General features: G+C 36.0%; 1 protein-coding gene and 1 long non-coding RNA gene across 7 annotated transcripts in view; one reads left to right on the top strand and one right to left on the bottom strand.

The window, feature by feature from the left end:
- Positions 1 to 15,881, bottom strand: part of grb14 (growth factor receptor-bound protein 14) — a 363,700-nt gene that overhangs the window by 89,475 nt on the left and 258,344 nt on the right. For 5 of the 6 annotated variants that reach the window (XM_028806387.2, XM_028806385.2, XM_028806386.2 and 2 more), the window contains one exon: positions 6,695 to 6,851. In XM_028806387.2, coding sequence (XP_028662220.1) covers positions 6,695 to 6,851 — 157 coding nt within the window. Of the gene's footprint in view, positions 1 to 6,694; positions 6,852 to 7,368; positions 7,608 to 15,881 lie in introns of those variants that run through there. The other variant, XM_028806388.2, reaches the window with a different exon arrangement.
- Positions 7,757 to 15,881, top strand: part of LOC127529036 (uncharacterized) — a 43,749-nt gene continuing 35,624 nt past the window's right edge. Inside the window, exons 1-2 of the long non-coding RNA XR_007935693.1 lie at positions 7,757 to 8,078; positions 8,969 to 9,037. This is a non-coding gene — a long non-coding RNA (uncharacterized LOC127529036). The remainder of the gene's footprint in view (positions 8,079 to 8,968; positions 9,038 to 15,881) is intronic.

Genomic DNA, 15,881 nt, shown 5'->3' with positions numbered 1-15,881 from the left:
TTTGCAATCTTTGTACATACTATAAGGCAACATTTGCAATGAAAAATGTTTGTTAATGAGAAAACAAAATACTTCCATCACAGAAAAAAAAAATCCATTCAAAAGGACAATCAGCAGTATTACAGTACTTCAATTATAAGCAAAAACAATGTAAACCAATTAAAACTGATTATGTAGAGAATGTTGACCTTATGCTTAAACAGCCTATAGTTTCTGATAATTTTACAGTATCATATGGAGCTGAAAAATGCACGATGATGACGTTTGTGAGACTGTTGTGAAACTGTTTTGTTTTGCTGAGTAATTGCTCAGATTGCTGCTTCCCTACCCCAGTGGGTATGATCTCTAAAACGACACAGCTGGGATGCATACTTAGGATTACAAGTGGTAGGTTCTACCTCCTTTGCTTAATAGCCAGCTGCAGATACAAATAAAATATATTACTATTATAATGTGAATTTCATGTGCTCTTTTTGGTGAAAACTGTGTTTTTGCTAAATTTGGTGCTGATTTAAACATATTTAAGAATCAATTACTATTTAACAAGTTGGTTGTGAAGCATGTAGATTATGAAAGGGTTTAAAATGCTACTTTAGTGACACTGAAATTGGTATGGTCTTCTCTGTGCACATTTTAATTTATTGGGACTTCTCTGTTACACTGAGCCAGTGTTGGATTGTTGGCAAGATAGAAGTAGTGGGTTTCCTGAGCTCAGTACTTCCACATTAAACAAGTTGTCACAGGCTAAAACAGCTTCCTAGAAGTGAGCAGGTCAAGACGAGAAAGGATAATGATGAAATGTCATTAACAGCTTTTGTGTTGTTTCCCTTAGATTGGAAGACTATTCAGATTAACTCTGACATCACTTACGCCCCTCAGAGGCATAAAGCTCCATCCCTTCACCCCAGTCCTTCTATAACCAGTGAAACCACTGGAAGTTGGTGTTCTGTCTGGACCCTGATCCTGCAGAGGACAGATTGCCTCAGTTAACGGCATTTTCACAGACCCTTGGTCAGCTTTGTTTTGGTTGCAAACCTCATGCATCCCTGTTTTTCTTTGTTACTTTTTATTATTAACAGGGTCATGCTTGTTTGGCACCCCATCACCCTGATGCTCTTTCTGGGTTTTCTATTACAAAATGAAGGAACATCTTGGCAGTTTAAAATGCGGTTTGCTAAACACATCCTTACTGAATGAAGCTGCTTCTGTTAATGACATTATAATAAATAAGCAATGTGATCACTTTTGTCTTACTGAGCACAGTGAATTCCTTTAATTGAGGCAGTACCTAATAGCTACACCTTCCTTCATAAATCATGAAATATTAGTTAAGTAGGTGGTCTTTGAATAATTTTATGTGATTATCTGTATATTGCTTCTAAAAATGTTGGTAAATTTACATTTAAGGAATTCATGTATTAACCATTAATGCACTAACGGGTTTTTGGCATTATTGTACCTAAATTACATACCCAAAAATGAATGACATTTACTCTGTTCATGTAATAAAGGAGCTGCAAATGCCTGTTGTGAGTACAACACTTCAAGTATGTGTTTATATGATTAAAAATATTGGTTTACCCCAGTATAAATTCAATAAAACACAAAAAATGGTGCTTTAGAGATTTTGCTCCAGAAAACCGGATTTTACAGTACATAACCAAGACATTTTACGATGCACAACCTTGGAATCAATATTCTTTTGTGCCCCAAATGTGTCCGCTATCATTATGCCACGTTTAGATATCATATCCAATACCATTGTAAAGGTATACTATTGTGCACTAAGGTGCCCCCTGTTTCGAAACATTTAGTATCTTGCACTTAACCTCTCAAAGAAGTATTACCTTTGAAGTTGTATTTTTTTTGGAAAAACATGTACACACAAACACTTTATATTATTCTGCAGCAACAAGTAAACAATCCAGTATAATGTACTAATCCAAACCTTTACTTTCCAAATTATTTTTCATTCCAGTCCTTGAAACATTCTGTTTACCAAAATACTCAGTGAAACCTTATGTTTTGTAAAATAGATTGTGGTTTTTGTGCTGCAATTTACCCATCTTCTACTGCTTTCTGTTACAGTTGCCCCACAAAGGTTTATTTATTTATTTTTGCGGCTTTTTTGTTGCATTTCACATCTGGAAAAATTTGGTACATAGGCACATTTTCATACCAGTTTCTTCCACTGCTGGGTTACAGGTGTGTGAACAATGTCTTTGCTGGTAGCCCCAGGCACAGGGCAGGGGTCAGACCGCTCTGAGCACAGAGCTAGTCATATAGACACATATACCTAAACCAGTGTTTCTCATTCGCTTTTGAGTCGCAGGATGCCATCGCTGGCTCGTGAGCATATGAGACTTGTTCTCAGTATAATCTTCCCCCCACTTTTCACCCACAGTGCCACTGAAGGGATCGATACAGTGTTGCAAGACTTTTTATCCTGTTTCTAATCATGCTGTCTTCAACCTCACTCACCACCCAGCTGCTGTCCAAATACATTTGCCTTTTGTAATCACACTTATTTCTCTCTTCCTGTGTTACTGGGGGATCTGGGGTTGAAGTGAACACAATTAAGGGATTATACCATGAACAAGTCACTAGCTGAAATGGTTTCCTCCTCCACACCCTATATGCTTTGCGACGTGTGCCAGTGACATTCGATCTTGGGTTCTCGCCTGAAACCTCGAGAGGCAAAAGAACAGCATAATAATTCCTCATTGGTACACTAAGAAAAATTTCCGGGAATACTCTTAAGTTGAAATTGAAAGAATACTGCTCAGAAAATTAACATAGGGAAAATTTGCAGCAGACAGCCTCCTGGTGTGGTAATTGAACCTACGATGCTTGAATTGTAGAACTGCACACTGCTATGCTTCCAAGTCATACTAAGCAATGCTTACAAATTAGTAGTATTGAGTCCTTCATCAAACATATTGTCCTCAATAAAGTTAAAACTTTGCTCAGAATCTGACTCAAACTTTGTGCATAACTGTGATAACCTGCTACATATGCAATATATTTGCTACCATTTATGCACAGCTGTGACACGTAGTATAAATGACAACTCACAGACAACTATACATCATTAGATGTATTAGATGAACAGTAATGAGTCTCCCACTGTATGTAGCTTAACATAGGTGGGATATTTGATAAAAGCAGATTAACATATCTATGATACGCTGTACACATGATATGTGCAAATCACATATCTTAATAATGAAGAAAGCAGACAACATGGAAACTTATAATTTATTTTTGGGTATGTAAAAATATCATTATTGGTACACAAGCAACCTTGAAATATGGTGGTGTCTTTCCTGCGGGGACACCATGTGCATATGTGGTTAATGTAGCGCAATGGTACTAATTTATAGACCACCTGGGCCATATTCATCTTTTATCTGACATAGCTATGAATTGCTATCACTATGTTGTGTTGAGTAATTTCAGCATTCAAATACTCATGAAATGGACATCTTTTAGCAATTTTTAAAACATTATCACAGTCAAATATTGAATCTAATTATTACTCATGGGGATGAGATTCAAAATATAATTTTTGATTTAAATATTAAACTAAACGAATTTGCCTCTGATCACTACTTAATTACATTTGACTTATTCCTTACCAGCACTTCTGCAGATTAAATCAAGAGCAGTGCCACATCTACATTGCAACTCTACATCAAAATTTTTGAATATTGTAAGTTACTCTTTATTACTTAATTCTGGAGAATACAGATAATTTCACATACAACTACTTTTTTGTATTTTTTATTTTTTTTTAAATATGCAGTGTGCCAATCTGGCTGAAGCATGGATTTGGAAGTGACATAAAATGTGAGGTGAAGTACACGTACAGCATGCATGTGTGAAAATTCTGTGTAGGGCTGTTACAGCTCTGTGACGTCATGCTGGCCTCGCAAAGCAACATGGAATGCTGTGGAATAAATGTTTGCCTAAGCTGACTGCATAGCAAATTTCCAGAAAGATATTCAGTGAACAAGGTCACCATCAAACATGGCATATTTGCTACAAAAAACACTGTCGAATTAGAGGACAGTTATTAACATATGGATAGTGGGTTTCTTCAGTGGTACGATTGTTCTTTTTACAAATAAATATCTCTTAAGATCAAGAATATGGCTGTAGATTTTTCATGTTCTCCTTCTCCTCCTCAATAAAATGGATGACTGTAGTGTCAGTGAAGCATTACAAGTTATTTGGGGGCAATATACTGTATTGCGTGTTTTTTCCCCTTCCGTATTGCTGCATGGATTACCCTTTTTCTTTCTTGGCAGTCACAAGTAAGTACTTCTAACATACATCAAAGAAGCTGAAGTTAACATGTTTTTTAAATATGGAGCCAATGAAACTTATACATTTTAAGAAATGCTTGTTGACATAAATAAATCTCTTCTATATTAGTTTTGCTACTTTTCTTACAAAAAAATTTGGAATTCTACATCTTTATGCTTTGAGATTTTAGGAAATTTCACCCCAGATCCTACCTGTTTGATCACTACTCTGTTGAAGCTGTACAATAATAAATAAGCATTAAGATGAAGTTCAGGCTGTATTATACATTTTCTTAGGCTTTTTTGAAAGTTAAAACAACTCTGACAAAGTCATGTGCACAAAACTGATCTTTTATTTTTTCCTATATGCATAGACTGCAATAGTTTTATAGTATCAAAACAAAAGAACTTTAGATTCAAGTGCAGTACCTATGGTTTGTATCAAATGATATCAGCTGTTAATTACACTTTTTAATGTGCAGGGAAGTGTGTGCAGTAGTCAGATCATGATTCTTCTATGAAGTTGTCAAATTTATTAACTACAGAAGAAACTGAAGTAGCAGCACACTTAATTCTGCTTGAATGGTTGTTATTATTCAGCATGTGGTTTTCATAATGCTGCTTATTTTCTTATTTACTTTTAAGCTGTAAGATCTCATATGAGTTTTCTTTTAAAGTAAATATAGATTAATTAAATAGAATGAGCAAAACCCAAACATTTTTCAGAATGTGAACCCCATCACTGAGAGTTCACTGAAGAAAAAAACACAAAGGTTATAAAGTTGACAAGAGATTGGCTATGCCAAGTGTAAAGATTAAAAAAATAATAATCATCATTTTTACTAAGTTATAATTGAATTTTACAGTTTAGTATGATGTTCAATATTCTCAAACTCAACAAATTTAGTTCATGATCCTGGGGGCCAGAGCCTATCCCTGCTTCATTAAACAGTAAATAAGCTTGGCCAGATTATTACAAATAATAAATATATTTATGATTTTACAGTAGCAGGCCCTCTGCAGAATATAAGTATATGAATTAATATGTTCAGGAAACCCTGAAATATACATATATATGTATGTAATTTTTAAAATTTAAAATGACATTCAAAAAATTATACAAGTTTCAATGTGTAGTATTGATGGTATGTACGAGAAAAATGAGCACATAATTAACATACATCGTCTCTACATCATTTATAAGTGTCACTAATATTGTCATATACTGTAAATGGTAAATATTTAAAGAAGATGCAATATGTATAGTTTTATAACCCATAATTTATTATTACTTTATAAAAAGCAAATTTAAATGCACAACTCTATCCTTCTGGGGAGATTTGCTATAAAAATCATTGTTTCATAATGTATGTCACATAAGATTTGATCTTAAGATCATATCAAAGTGATTGACTAAGATTTAATCAAATGTCAGAAAAAAACAAAACAATATGCATATTTCAGTTAATTAAACTAATTTTATGGTCCTTTGGGACACCATGATATGCAATGGTTAACGTTACCATTATCATATCTCCTACCATAACAGCATTGGGATACTGGATTAAAACAGATGTCCACCACTATATTTGTGTGCGTGTTCTCACTGTGTCTGCTTACATTTTCTATGCAGTATCCCAAAGATATGCATGTTAGGGTGACCGTCAATTTTACATTCATTCCGTTGTGAGTGTGTGAATGACTATACCCATTGATAGACTGGAGCCCCAAGCAGGATTGGCTCGTGTCATAATTTCAGAACTGCCACACTTGGCTCTGAGTTTTCACAACATTAAAAGCTGTACTTCAAGCTAGTCTTGTTCTTTTTTTTTTTTTAATTAAAAGCATTTTGTGAAATTGACAAGCAAGAACTCCAATTCATGTCATTATCATTCCAATAATAAAAAAAAAAACATTCATAGAACTTTTGTGTCTTCTTTAGAACTTAAAATTTATTTATTTTATGAACTACAGCTTCTGGCAATTACCATATAATATTAAACTTGAAAATTATGCAATTTATTGAACCGCATGTGCTTTAAACAAATGCAAAATATTCTGCCTCCAACAGGGAAATTAAAATAATGCAGTGATTGCCTAAAAATTCAATATATTTAGTAGACATGAACATATGAAAAAGTTAAAAAAAATATCCATGGCAGGACTTTTCATAAAATTTCATAAACTATAAAAAATATCCTAATGATATTTCACTTATTTTAACTTTAAATGGTTAATTCCTAAAAAGATGTTAAAAAGAAATTATAATAAATATACCTAATTTTTTACAAAATAATTAAGAAAATAGAAGCTGAATAATATATGTGTATATATTTTATATATATATATATATATATATATATATAATATTTCATAGCCTTACTTACCTATGCCTATATAAGGAAGATGTTCATAGAGCGTCCAACTATGATCATCAATGCAGTGATTCTTCAGTATGAACAACTGGCATACATCTCGAGCTGTAATGTCACTCGGTACTTCAAGTGCTCGGCTTGTTTCATTCTCATTATATACTTTAATTACCTATAACACAAAAGTGCAAATAATGTATAATTCATATTTAAAATGTTGCAGCAGGAAAAATATCAGACACAGCTGTGGAAATTCTAAGCAAGTTATTTTTTCATATTTTTTTCTCCTGCAATAATACAAGTCTTAGTACAACAAATAAATAAATATCTACATATCAGTTATTTACTGTCTACATTTGACAGGCTAATATAGAATGTGATGTTGCAATAAAATAAAAATAATGTACAGCAACTGATTTTAAAACTGTAGAAAGTACAGAACAACTACCTTTTTACAGCTACATGTAACTAAGAGAATGCAATTAAGTATAAAATGAAAGACCTGCAGCACTTCCATAGTGTGCTGGATTTCAGTAAGACAGATGGATTTTTTTTTTTCTGCAATGAAATACATTGGATGACTAACCAAAAATGTATTATAATGCTTCAAAAAATGAACATCCGCAAAACGGTAGGAAAATAAAAGGTAATCCTGGTACAAGCTATTTTTAAAAATGCATTGCACTTACCACTATATGATGAGATAAGCAGACTTGAGGATTTTGGCTAGCTCTGCAGTTGATGTAAGTCTGAGTGCACAGCATTATAGAAAGGGCTTTGTGCATTTAACATCGAAACATACATTACACTGCTGACTGTCAGCTAAAGCAATCTACTCTACTGCAGCAAGCTCAAATGTGGAGCTTTTGCAAAGCGCTGCCTTTCAGCAGCAGAGTTTCCCCGAGTATACAGCTGCATGTCACTGAGACTCTACCCAATCACCTGCTACCTATTCTAACAGCAGCAGAGAAAAAAAAAAAAAAAAAAAAAATGCAAAGGATGAACCTCCAGAGCTCTGGAACAAAGTCACTGGACTCGCTCCTCCTCCCTATTCAAATGCCCATGACAAGTATGCACTTCAGGGTAAAGCACCACAGGAGTTGTAAAAAAATGGCTACAAAGGTAACAGTAAACCTAATGCTAGTTAGGTCAACTCTGCCTAGAGTTATTTAGGTGGTGAGGGGGTGTTTGGGGGGATGGGAGGCATCATACAGAACAACTCCCTGTCAGAGTCTTTGTGCTTCACTCTTACTATAACAAGGATCGTCAGGGGCAGGACATGCGAGCCTGCCTTTGCAGAAGAAAGGAGGTCACAGAGTTCCAGCTCAGGCATGGTTAGTACCCATCAAAAGCTACCAGCGAATAGGAAGCTTCGGCTATGACATCATCCACAAATGAGGTAAACGATCTGCTATTTAATCAGTCAGTGTGGAGATTTACAAGACAAAAACTTAAGGATCTCCTTTTGCAGACCTCAAACAAAGGCCAAGAACTGATTTACTGAAACCTCTTTCACAAGTAATTTACTTGCTTGATCTATCAATTTCCCCAGAGAAAGAAATAAAATAAGAAATTGATCAGTTTCTACATTGCATAATACAGTTTTCCTTTCCAATATACACCAAAAGAGTTTTAACACAGAGGTTTTGTGTGTATGTGTGTGTGTGCTTTTCCTAAACACTCCCACAAAAAAGTGGATGTGGGAATTGCATCTAGGCGTAATTCCAAATGAGTCCTGTGTGCATTTAATTTCCTGAGAATCTGCCAAATCAAATCTCAGAGCTCTCATATTTCATGAAGAACAGAGCTGTGTTTGTAACAAGGTGCATAACACAGAATGTACCAGCAGATGTGTCTTAAAAAATGAAAGTTTCTTAATGAATGTACCTAAATAGTCATTACATAATAATAATAAATGCAAGTTTTAAAAACTTTCAAACACAATAAAATTACATGCAATACTAGGTGTTTATATAACTTCTCTTTTTTTAAATAAACATGCAGTTCAACTTTATTAGACTATAGCAGTTTTTTGAAGGACCTCATAAATGCATTTATACATGCACACATATAAATTCATTGATGTGTACAGGCTGCATAACACATTCATATCACTTGGGTTTTGGATATTGTGCTGGACTCCACAGAGATACTTGATCATATTTCATTTTCTGAAAAATAGCAGTTACTGGCAAACTTCAGCTCTGACATCATCCACAAATGAGATAAGCTTGACTTGTCCAGTTTTTGCTTTCCTTGCCCTTGCATATTTTTTTCTCTCTCTTCTAGGACAATTTTCTTCTCAGAGCAATAGAATCACAGACCCTTGACTGAGCTTTAATCAGCACATTTGTAGTGGTGTGTTTCCAAGTACTTGTTGCCATGTATTTCAGCAGGAGCTATTATTATGTAATTTGGAAATTCTAATTTTGCCACTTTTAAAATCATTTAAGTTACAATAATGCAGACTTAACTGGTGTGAAAAAAATTATGCTGGTCGAGAACCATGTTCTGAATTGAAATATTTTAATTGACATACAGTATTTTACACTTTTTTAATAAAATAAATGTGACTTCCTAAAGGCTAGTTCAGTTTACTTTATTTACTATCAAAGTAACATTTTAATGCATGGTTTTAGTGACATAAAAGTATTTCAATTCTTGCATCTGTATGTAAAATTACAATATCTTCTCAGGTAAGTATGTATCAATACTGATGAATCACTGTGTGCAAAAAAAAAAAACCCTAACATATGCTGCCTTTTTTCCATTGTTATCACCCAAGGATTTGTATAACAAAATGTTTCTGTTCTGTATATCTTGAGACAGAAAAAGCATAAAGTTGGGCTAGTATTAGAGCTACAAAGCTTTAAAAATGTGCTATAGTTTCTGATAACTGTGAAAAATAAGAGATGAGCAACAGTCCTCTCAGTCTGTAGCTTTCTTATTACAATGAGTGGGGTCACATGTCAACTGTGCCTTGGGCAGTAGATGGGGGAAGGAGGGAGTATGGCATTAGTCAAGGGTGTGATTTAACCCATTTAGGTATAAATCAAAAATGGTAAAATTTTCCCACGGTTCTGAATAACTAAATTTCTTAGCATAGCAGAAAAACAGTTATTTCCTTAATCGACTTTATGAAGAAATAGCAAAACAATTTCATGAAATCAAGATGTTAGCATAATATACAAAATAAAATAATTACATGTTAAGGCATTTGTTATAAATTACGGAAGTAAACTATTAACATGGACAATGGCTTAATGGTCTGTACTGTTCCTACCACTAATGACACTTAATAGGCAGTATCTCTAAAGTAGGGGTCTTTGATTCTGCCCCTAAGGGTTCAACCCTTAAAAAAGCCATTTAAATAGATAAACTTTATTTGTCACTGGGGTAAATTTGGCTTTTTATAGAACCTCTTTAAATAAATAAATAAACACATAAATAAACATACACACACTTTGATCTGAAAACACACTGGAATTACTATAAAGCAATAAAAAAAAAAGTTCTAGCTTGGCAGTCACAGTCCAGGTAAGGCATTATGCAGGAGTATTGCTGTTGGTATAAAGGGGCCATGGTGGTGTTTCTTCACATACTTCTGCTGAATAATTTGTTGACTGAAAGTACTCAGTAGAGTGTGTCTCTGAGGGGATGTGCAGCATTGTTCATAATGGCATTCAGGTGTTTTAATCCTCCACTTTGCTACTGCCTCCAGGGGGTCCAGAGTGCGTCCTATAACTGAGCTTGCCCTTCTAAATAGTCTGCTGATTTACTGATGATGTTACCAGTCCTGAACACCACAGCATAAAAAATTGCACTGCCAATCAGCAAGTTATAGAAGATGTGGAGGATGTCACTTCCCACATTAAAGGAACACAGTCTCCTAAGGAAAAATAGCCTGCTCTGGCCCTTCTTATATAGTCCTCAGTTTTACAAGACCAATCCAACTTGTTACTTATGTGGAACCCCAAGTATTCATAGGAGTGGACCACCTCTACATCCACTCCCCAAACAGTGACCGGATATAGAGACTCTTTGATGCGATGAAAGTCAATAACCATTTCCTTGGTTTTGCTGATATTAAGCTGCAGAGAATTCTCTTCGTACGAAGAAACAAACTTCTCCACCCGACTCCTATACTCTATGCAAACAAGTCATACATTTAGAGCAGTGTTTCTTAAACTCTGTCCTAAGGGACCATGGTCACAATACATTTTGTCCCAATTGATTTTTGTAACCAATGAGTCATTCCTGCTTTTAATCAAACTCCATTTTTACTTAGCTGGAATTTTTCTGCTTTAAATCAGCAGTACACATGTCAAGCCCTGCAGTTCTGGGAAACCAGTGGCTCTTCTTTGGTCTTTTTCCAGCACTGTTATATCATTCTTATAATGTGAAGACCAAAACTGCATGCGGTGTTTAATCCCTAATAAAGTATGAAAACTTTTGTTTTTACATAATTAAGGTGGAAATTGGAAAATATAAACATGAAAGTCCAGTTAAAGGTAGGACCTAGCTACAATCAAATGCTGCATCCGCAGTGGTCTACAAAACTGAACTACTGTGGAGCTATGGAGGAATTGCCATTTCACCATACACAAATGCACTTTACCAAATGGAACATAAGGCAAGCATTTCTTAAGTTTATATTACACTAGAGGACATAACACTTTAGTTTATCTGGGTGTATAACTTAAACAGCTTAGTTAGAGTTAAACTCAAACATTTGTAGAAAATGTGATTTACTATCACGTTCCCCTTCTTAAAACCCACAAGAAACCTTGCAATGAAAATGAAAAGGAATCACAGAAACTGACCTGTTCTTTAACTAAATGCAATTTATACATTACTTTTTTATGCTATGGGAAAGCATTACTGAATTACGCGAGAAAAAAAAAGAGCAAGATGCTCTGTCACCATGGAGGCAACTGGAAGATAATCAGATTGCCCTGAGTCCATGTTGCATGGTAAAGTATAAAGAAAAGAAGCTAAGAGAAAAAAAAAGCTGCCTTGAAAGTACATCTGAAAAGGCAACTATGCACTTTAGTGATTGTTAGAAGAGGATGGCTGCACTTCACCAACTGGTTTTCCCAATGCATACTGGCAAACAGCTATACAGTGGGCAGCTATTATAATCAATAATTGGTCTAACACTGTGATTTATCCTTCAAAGCAGTATGCATGTGTACTTACCAGAATCTGTCTTTCTCCGCGTTAGGTCAAGGACAGTCAAGTCAGAGGCACATAGGGGTGAAAGTTTTTTTTTTTCTTTCCATAAACAACAAGAAAAGAGAACAGGGTGTCACACAACAGCTTCTCCCCTAAACCCCTTACAGCATTCACCGTGCTTCTAGCAGCTGAGCAAAGAAACGTGGTGCATGCAGGTTGTGAAGTGTAACATTTATTAGCGCCCATACTGTAACATACAGTCGGTATGCTACTAATTATTTATAAGAACAATTGATTTTGGGGAAGTTTATAACTAAACCAAAACAAAATTACAAATGACAGATTACACTTTGCTACATGCTCCCCCTGAACTTCACCAAAATAATCAGGCACGAATATACGAATATGCAACATACAGTATATGTGTTACCCAATACACTGGGAAAGTAAGGTTGCGCAGCCCTTGTCAAGTACACTCGCACTGGGAGTGCCCCTTACAACCCTCATCTATTTGACAATATTTCCTGTCAACTTAATATTACTCGTAGCATTCTCATCTGTCACTTTAATATTTTACTTTCCCCAAAAGGTTACCGTCAATATGAACATCTTAATTACAACAATAATGATTTGACAAAACCACTAACTGAATGCTTTTTAAATGGCATCATTTCTTGTGTCATGTTTTAAATTAAACAATTAACTGATTTCTCTACTTCTACCCACTATGGTTTTAATTCTTGACACTATTATTTCAAACTGGACTTTCAGCAACTGAACATCCACTGACTCCTTGTCCAACCCGTTCACCTGCCCACCTATTCAATCGTCGTCCACAATCTCATCTTTCTCCTCATCTGCCTTGATATTGGTCTCCTCTTCGACACTATCAGGATTGTCAGGTGACTTGTAGTTAGAAGTGCTCAATACTCAATAAGCCATACCCCTCCAAAGTATTGGGCAACAACTCATCTTCAGACTCACAGCTAGACTCAGCTGACACAACAATTGATGATTGATGGTCATCATCTTCAGTCTCCAATGGCAAATCGTTGGCAAACAGTAAAAGATTCTAATGCACAACCTGCTCTTGTCCACTTACTGACATTTTTAATCCGATAAGTATGGTACCTTGGATTTCTTGCAATTACTACATGGGCAATAGACTCCCATCTATCTGTTAATTTTTCACGCCCTCATTCTTGTTTGCTAGTAAAACAATCTCCTTCAATAAACTCATGAATGACCTCTTGTCGTTCTGTTGTAAAACTTGGCCTAGTGCTGTTGACCTATGCTAGCATTAGCCTGAGCAGTAGACATTGCTTCTTTCAGGTCCTCTCTCATTTTCAGTACATTGTGAAACATCAGCATCAACAGGTAGCCCAGGCACTCTACCAAACGTTAAATATAAAGGTGCATAATCTGTTGTCTAATGTGTTGTGCAGTTGTATACAAAGGTCAATGCCTGCAACATCTGAAGCCAATTCTGCTTCGCTCTTGAAGGCAAGGCTTTAATCATGTTTCCCAGCGTTCTATTAAAATGTTCGGCATTTCCATTCCTTGTAGGACGATAGGCAGTGGTCCTGGACTTACTTTATTTATTTATTTTTTTACACCAGACACTAGCACTAGCTCCTGAATCAGATGACTTTCAAAATTGTCTCTCTGATTGGAGTTGATTCTCTCAGGAGAGCCATAAATGCAAAAGTACCTATCCAGAGCTGATGGGCAACTTGCTTAGCCAACTGATCACAACATAGAAATGCACGGGCCATCTTCATAAAATGATCAGTAATAACCAAAACATGTGTTGATATCCCATGCGTAGCTTCCCTGACCAAAAACCTATGCGTTCGAATTCAAAAGGGCTTGTGGTCCTGATGCTTTCAAGAGAAGCTCTACCCTCAGGTTGTTGTGTTTTGCTTACTACGCAGCACTTGCAGGACCTGAACTACTCCCTGACATCATATTCCTTATTTGCCCAAAAGAGTCTTTTTCTCATCAGGTGCAGGTTTCTGTATTGCCCTTGAAGCCCCACTTTACCGTGCACTCCCTGCAAAGCTTTTTCAACCAATGAGGCAGGGACAACATACTGGTGAAGTTTCTTTCCCGTCAAAGCATACTTAATCACTCTGTACAATATCCTATTTAGCAACTTAAGTTTATCTCTCTGTCTTAATACCTTTTGGACCTCAAAGGTCTTCTTAACTCTTTCTCTCCTGGTTCGGTTTCTTTCCCAGGCTACATAATAAAGAACCCTTGACAAAACAAGATCTTCCTGCTGCTTATCCTGGAGTTCCTTTAGGGAGAATACAGACAAGTCACACTTCAACTGCTGAACATCTTGGTAAAGCCAAGAGGATGCTTTCCCTCTTGTTCCCTCATCACACTCAACCTGACCATCTAGCACTGCTGCAACTTCCTCATTACTAAGTGAGCACAGTCACACTTCTGCAGCTGACCATTTACTAATGGATTTACATTTAAATACACTGGCAAGATCAGAATCTGGGCAGTTTCTTATAAATATCATGACAATCTATGTAGACGTGTTCCATCTTTGTACCTTTTTTCCTCAAGTGTTTGTCAGCCCACTCTGCTACCGCATTCAGTCAAACCCAATAATCTACAGGACTCTCACCATCATTTGATGGTGTGGCATAAAAGTCTACTGTTTTTGAGCTTGACTGTGGACTCTCCCTAAAATACCTCCTCAGTATTTCATATATTACTTCAGGGTGCAAAACCCTATTTGGGTTACTTTTCAATCTAACTTTGATGATATTTCTAGCCCGCCCCAAGAGATAGCTCAGCACCTCATCCGCTTGTTGTGATACAGAGATTCCCTTATTACGTAGATACGCTTCAATAATGATTATCCATTCTTGTACTGTGTGTTTGTCTGATTCATCTCCTCTGAAAACTGGTGGTTCCTACCTGTCTGGCTTCACTAAAACATTTATTTTGGACAGATTAAGAGTATTGGACAGAGGTTCAAGTCAGCCAGACGACGGAGAAGTCCAGAAACTGTCTGGAGTGTCAAGAAGCCTACTAGGCAAAAACCGGCTAGCAACAGAATCACAGATTTATGTTTCTAGCTCCCCTATACTACCACATAATTGATGCAAAGTATCAGGTGCACTATCAGTAGGTGGTCAAGAACTTTGGCTTCACAGAGGGTATGTCACTAGCATCCATTATGGCTGACTGCTCTCTTTGAAAGTACTAATAATATAATAATAATTCATTACATTTATATAGCGCTTTTCTCAGTACTCAAAGCGCTATCCACACAGGGAGGAACCGGGAAGCGAACCCACAATCTTCCACAGTCTCCTTACTGCAAAGCAGCAGCACTACCACTGCGCCACCTGTTAGGACTGACCAACCTGCCCTCCTGCAATCTCCCTTGCATGCAATAATCCATGACCCATCCCTACTACTGGGGTTGCACCTATGAAATTCAATCCACGTGCCCCTTTAGCAATGTTACAATAACTATTATAAAAACCGTAAAAGATTTTGCATAATATGAGGTTGCATAAGAGAAGTTCACAGCAATATGACATTTTTTTTTTAACTAGAGAAATGTAGGCAACGGGATGTTTGTCAGACCAAAATTCTCAGTGTAGGATTATTGAATTATATGAAATAAAATAAAATGTAAAAAATGGGATGCACAAAAGTTTGGGCACCCTTTTAATTTGCATGAATTTGAAGACCTGTAGTTGTTTAATGCTGACAGGTTGCATCACAAAATTGCTTTGATTAGCTCATTAGACCTTAAACTACAAAGACATGATGCAACCAATCATGAAAAAGGTTATTTAATATAGGTAATTGCTAGCTGTTCTTGTCCTTGGTTCTCTCTTAGAGAGTGGCAACATGGGAACCTCTAAAGAACTCTCTACTGACCTAAAAACAAAGATAATTCATCGTTATGAATTAGGAGAAGGGTACAAGAAATTATCACAAAGGTTTGGACTGTCTGTCTCCACAGTCAGAATTGTAGTTAGGAAATGGAAGG

Source organism: Erpetoichthys calabaricus, chromosome 8 (genome assembly GCF_900747795.2).
Source record: "Erpetoichthys calabaricus chromosome 8, fErpCal1.3, whole genome shotgun sequence".
Classification (NCBI taxonomy): Eukaryota; Metazoa; Chordata; class Cladistia; order Polypteriformes; family Polypteridae; genus Erpetoichthys; species Erpetoichthys calabaricus.
Note: the sequence above shows the minus strand (reverse complement) of the source record. Positions and strands in the feature narration are given on the sequence as shown.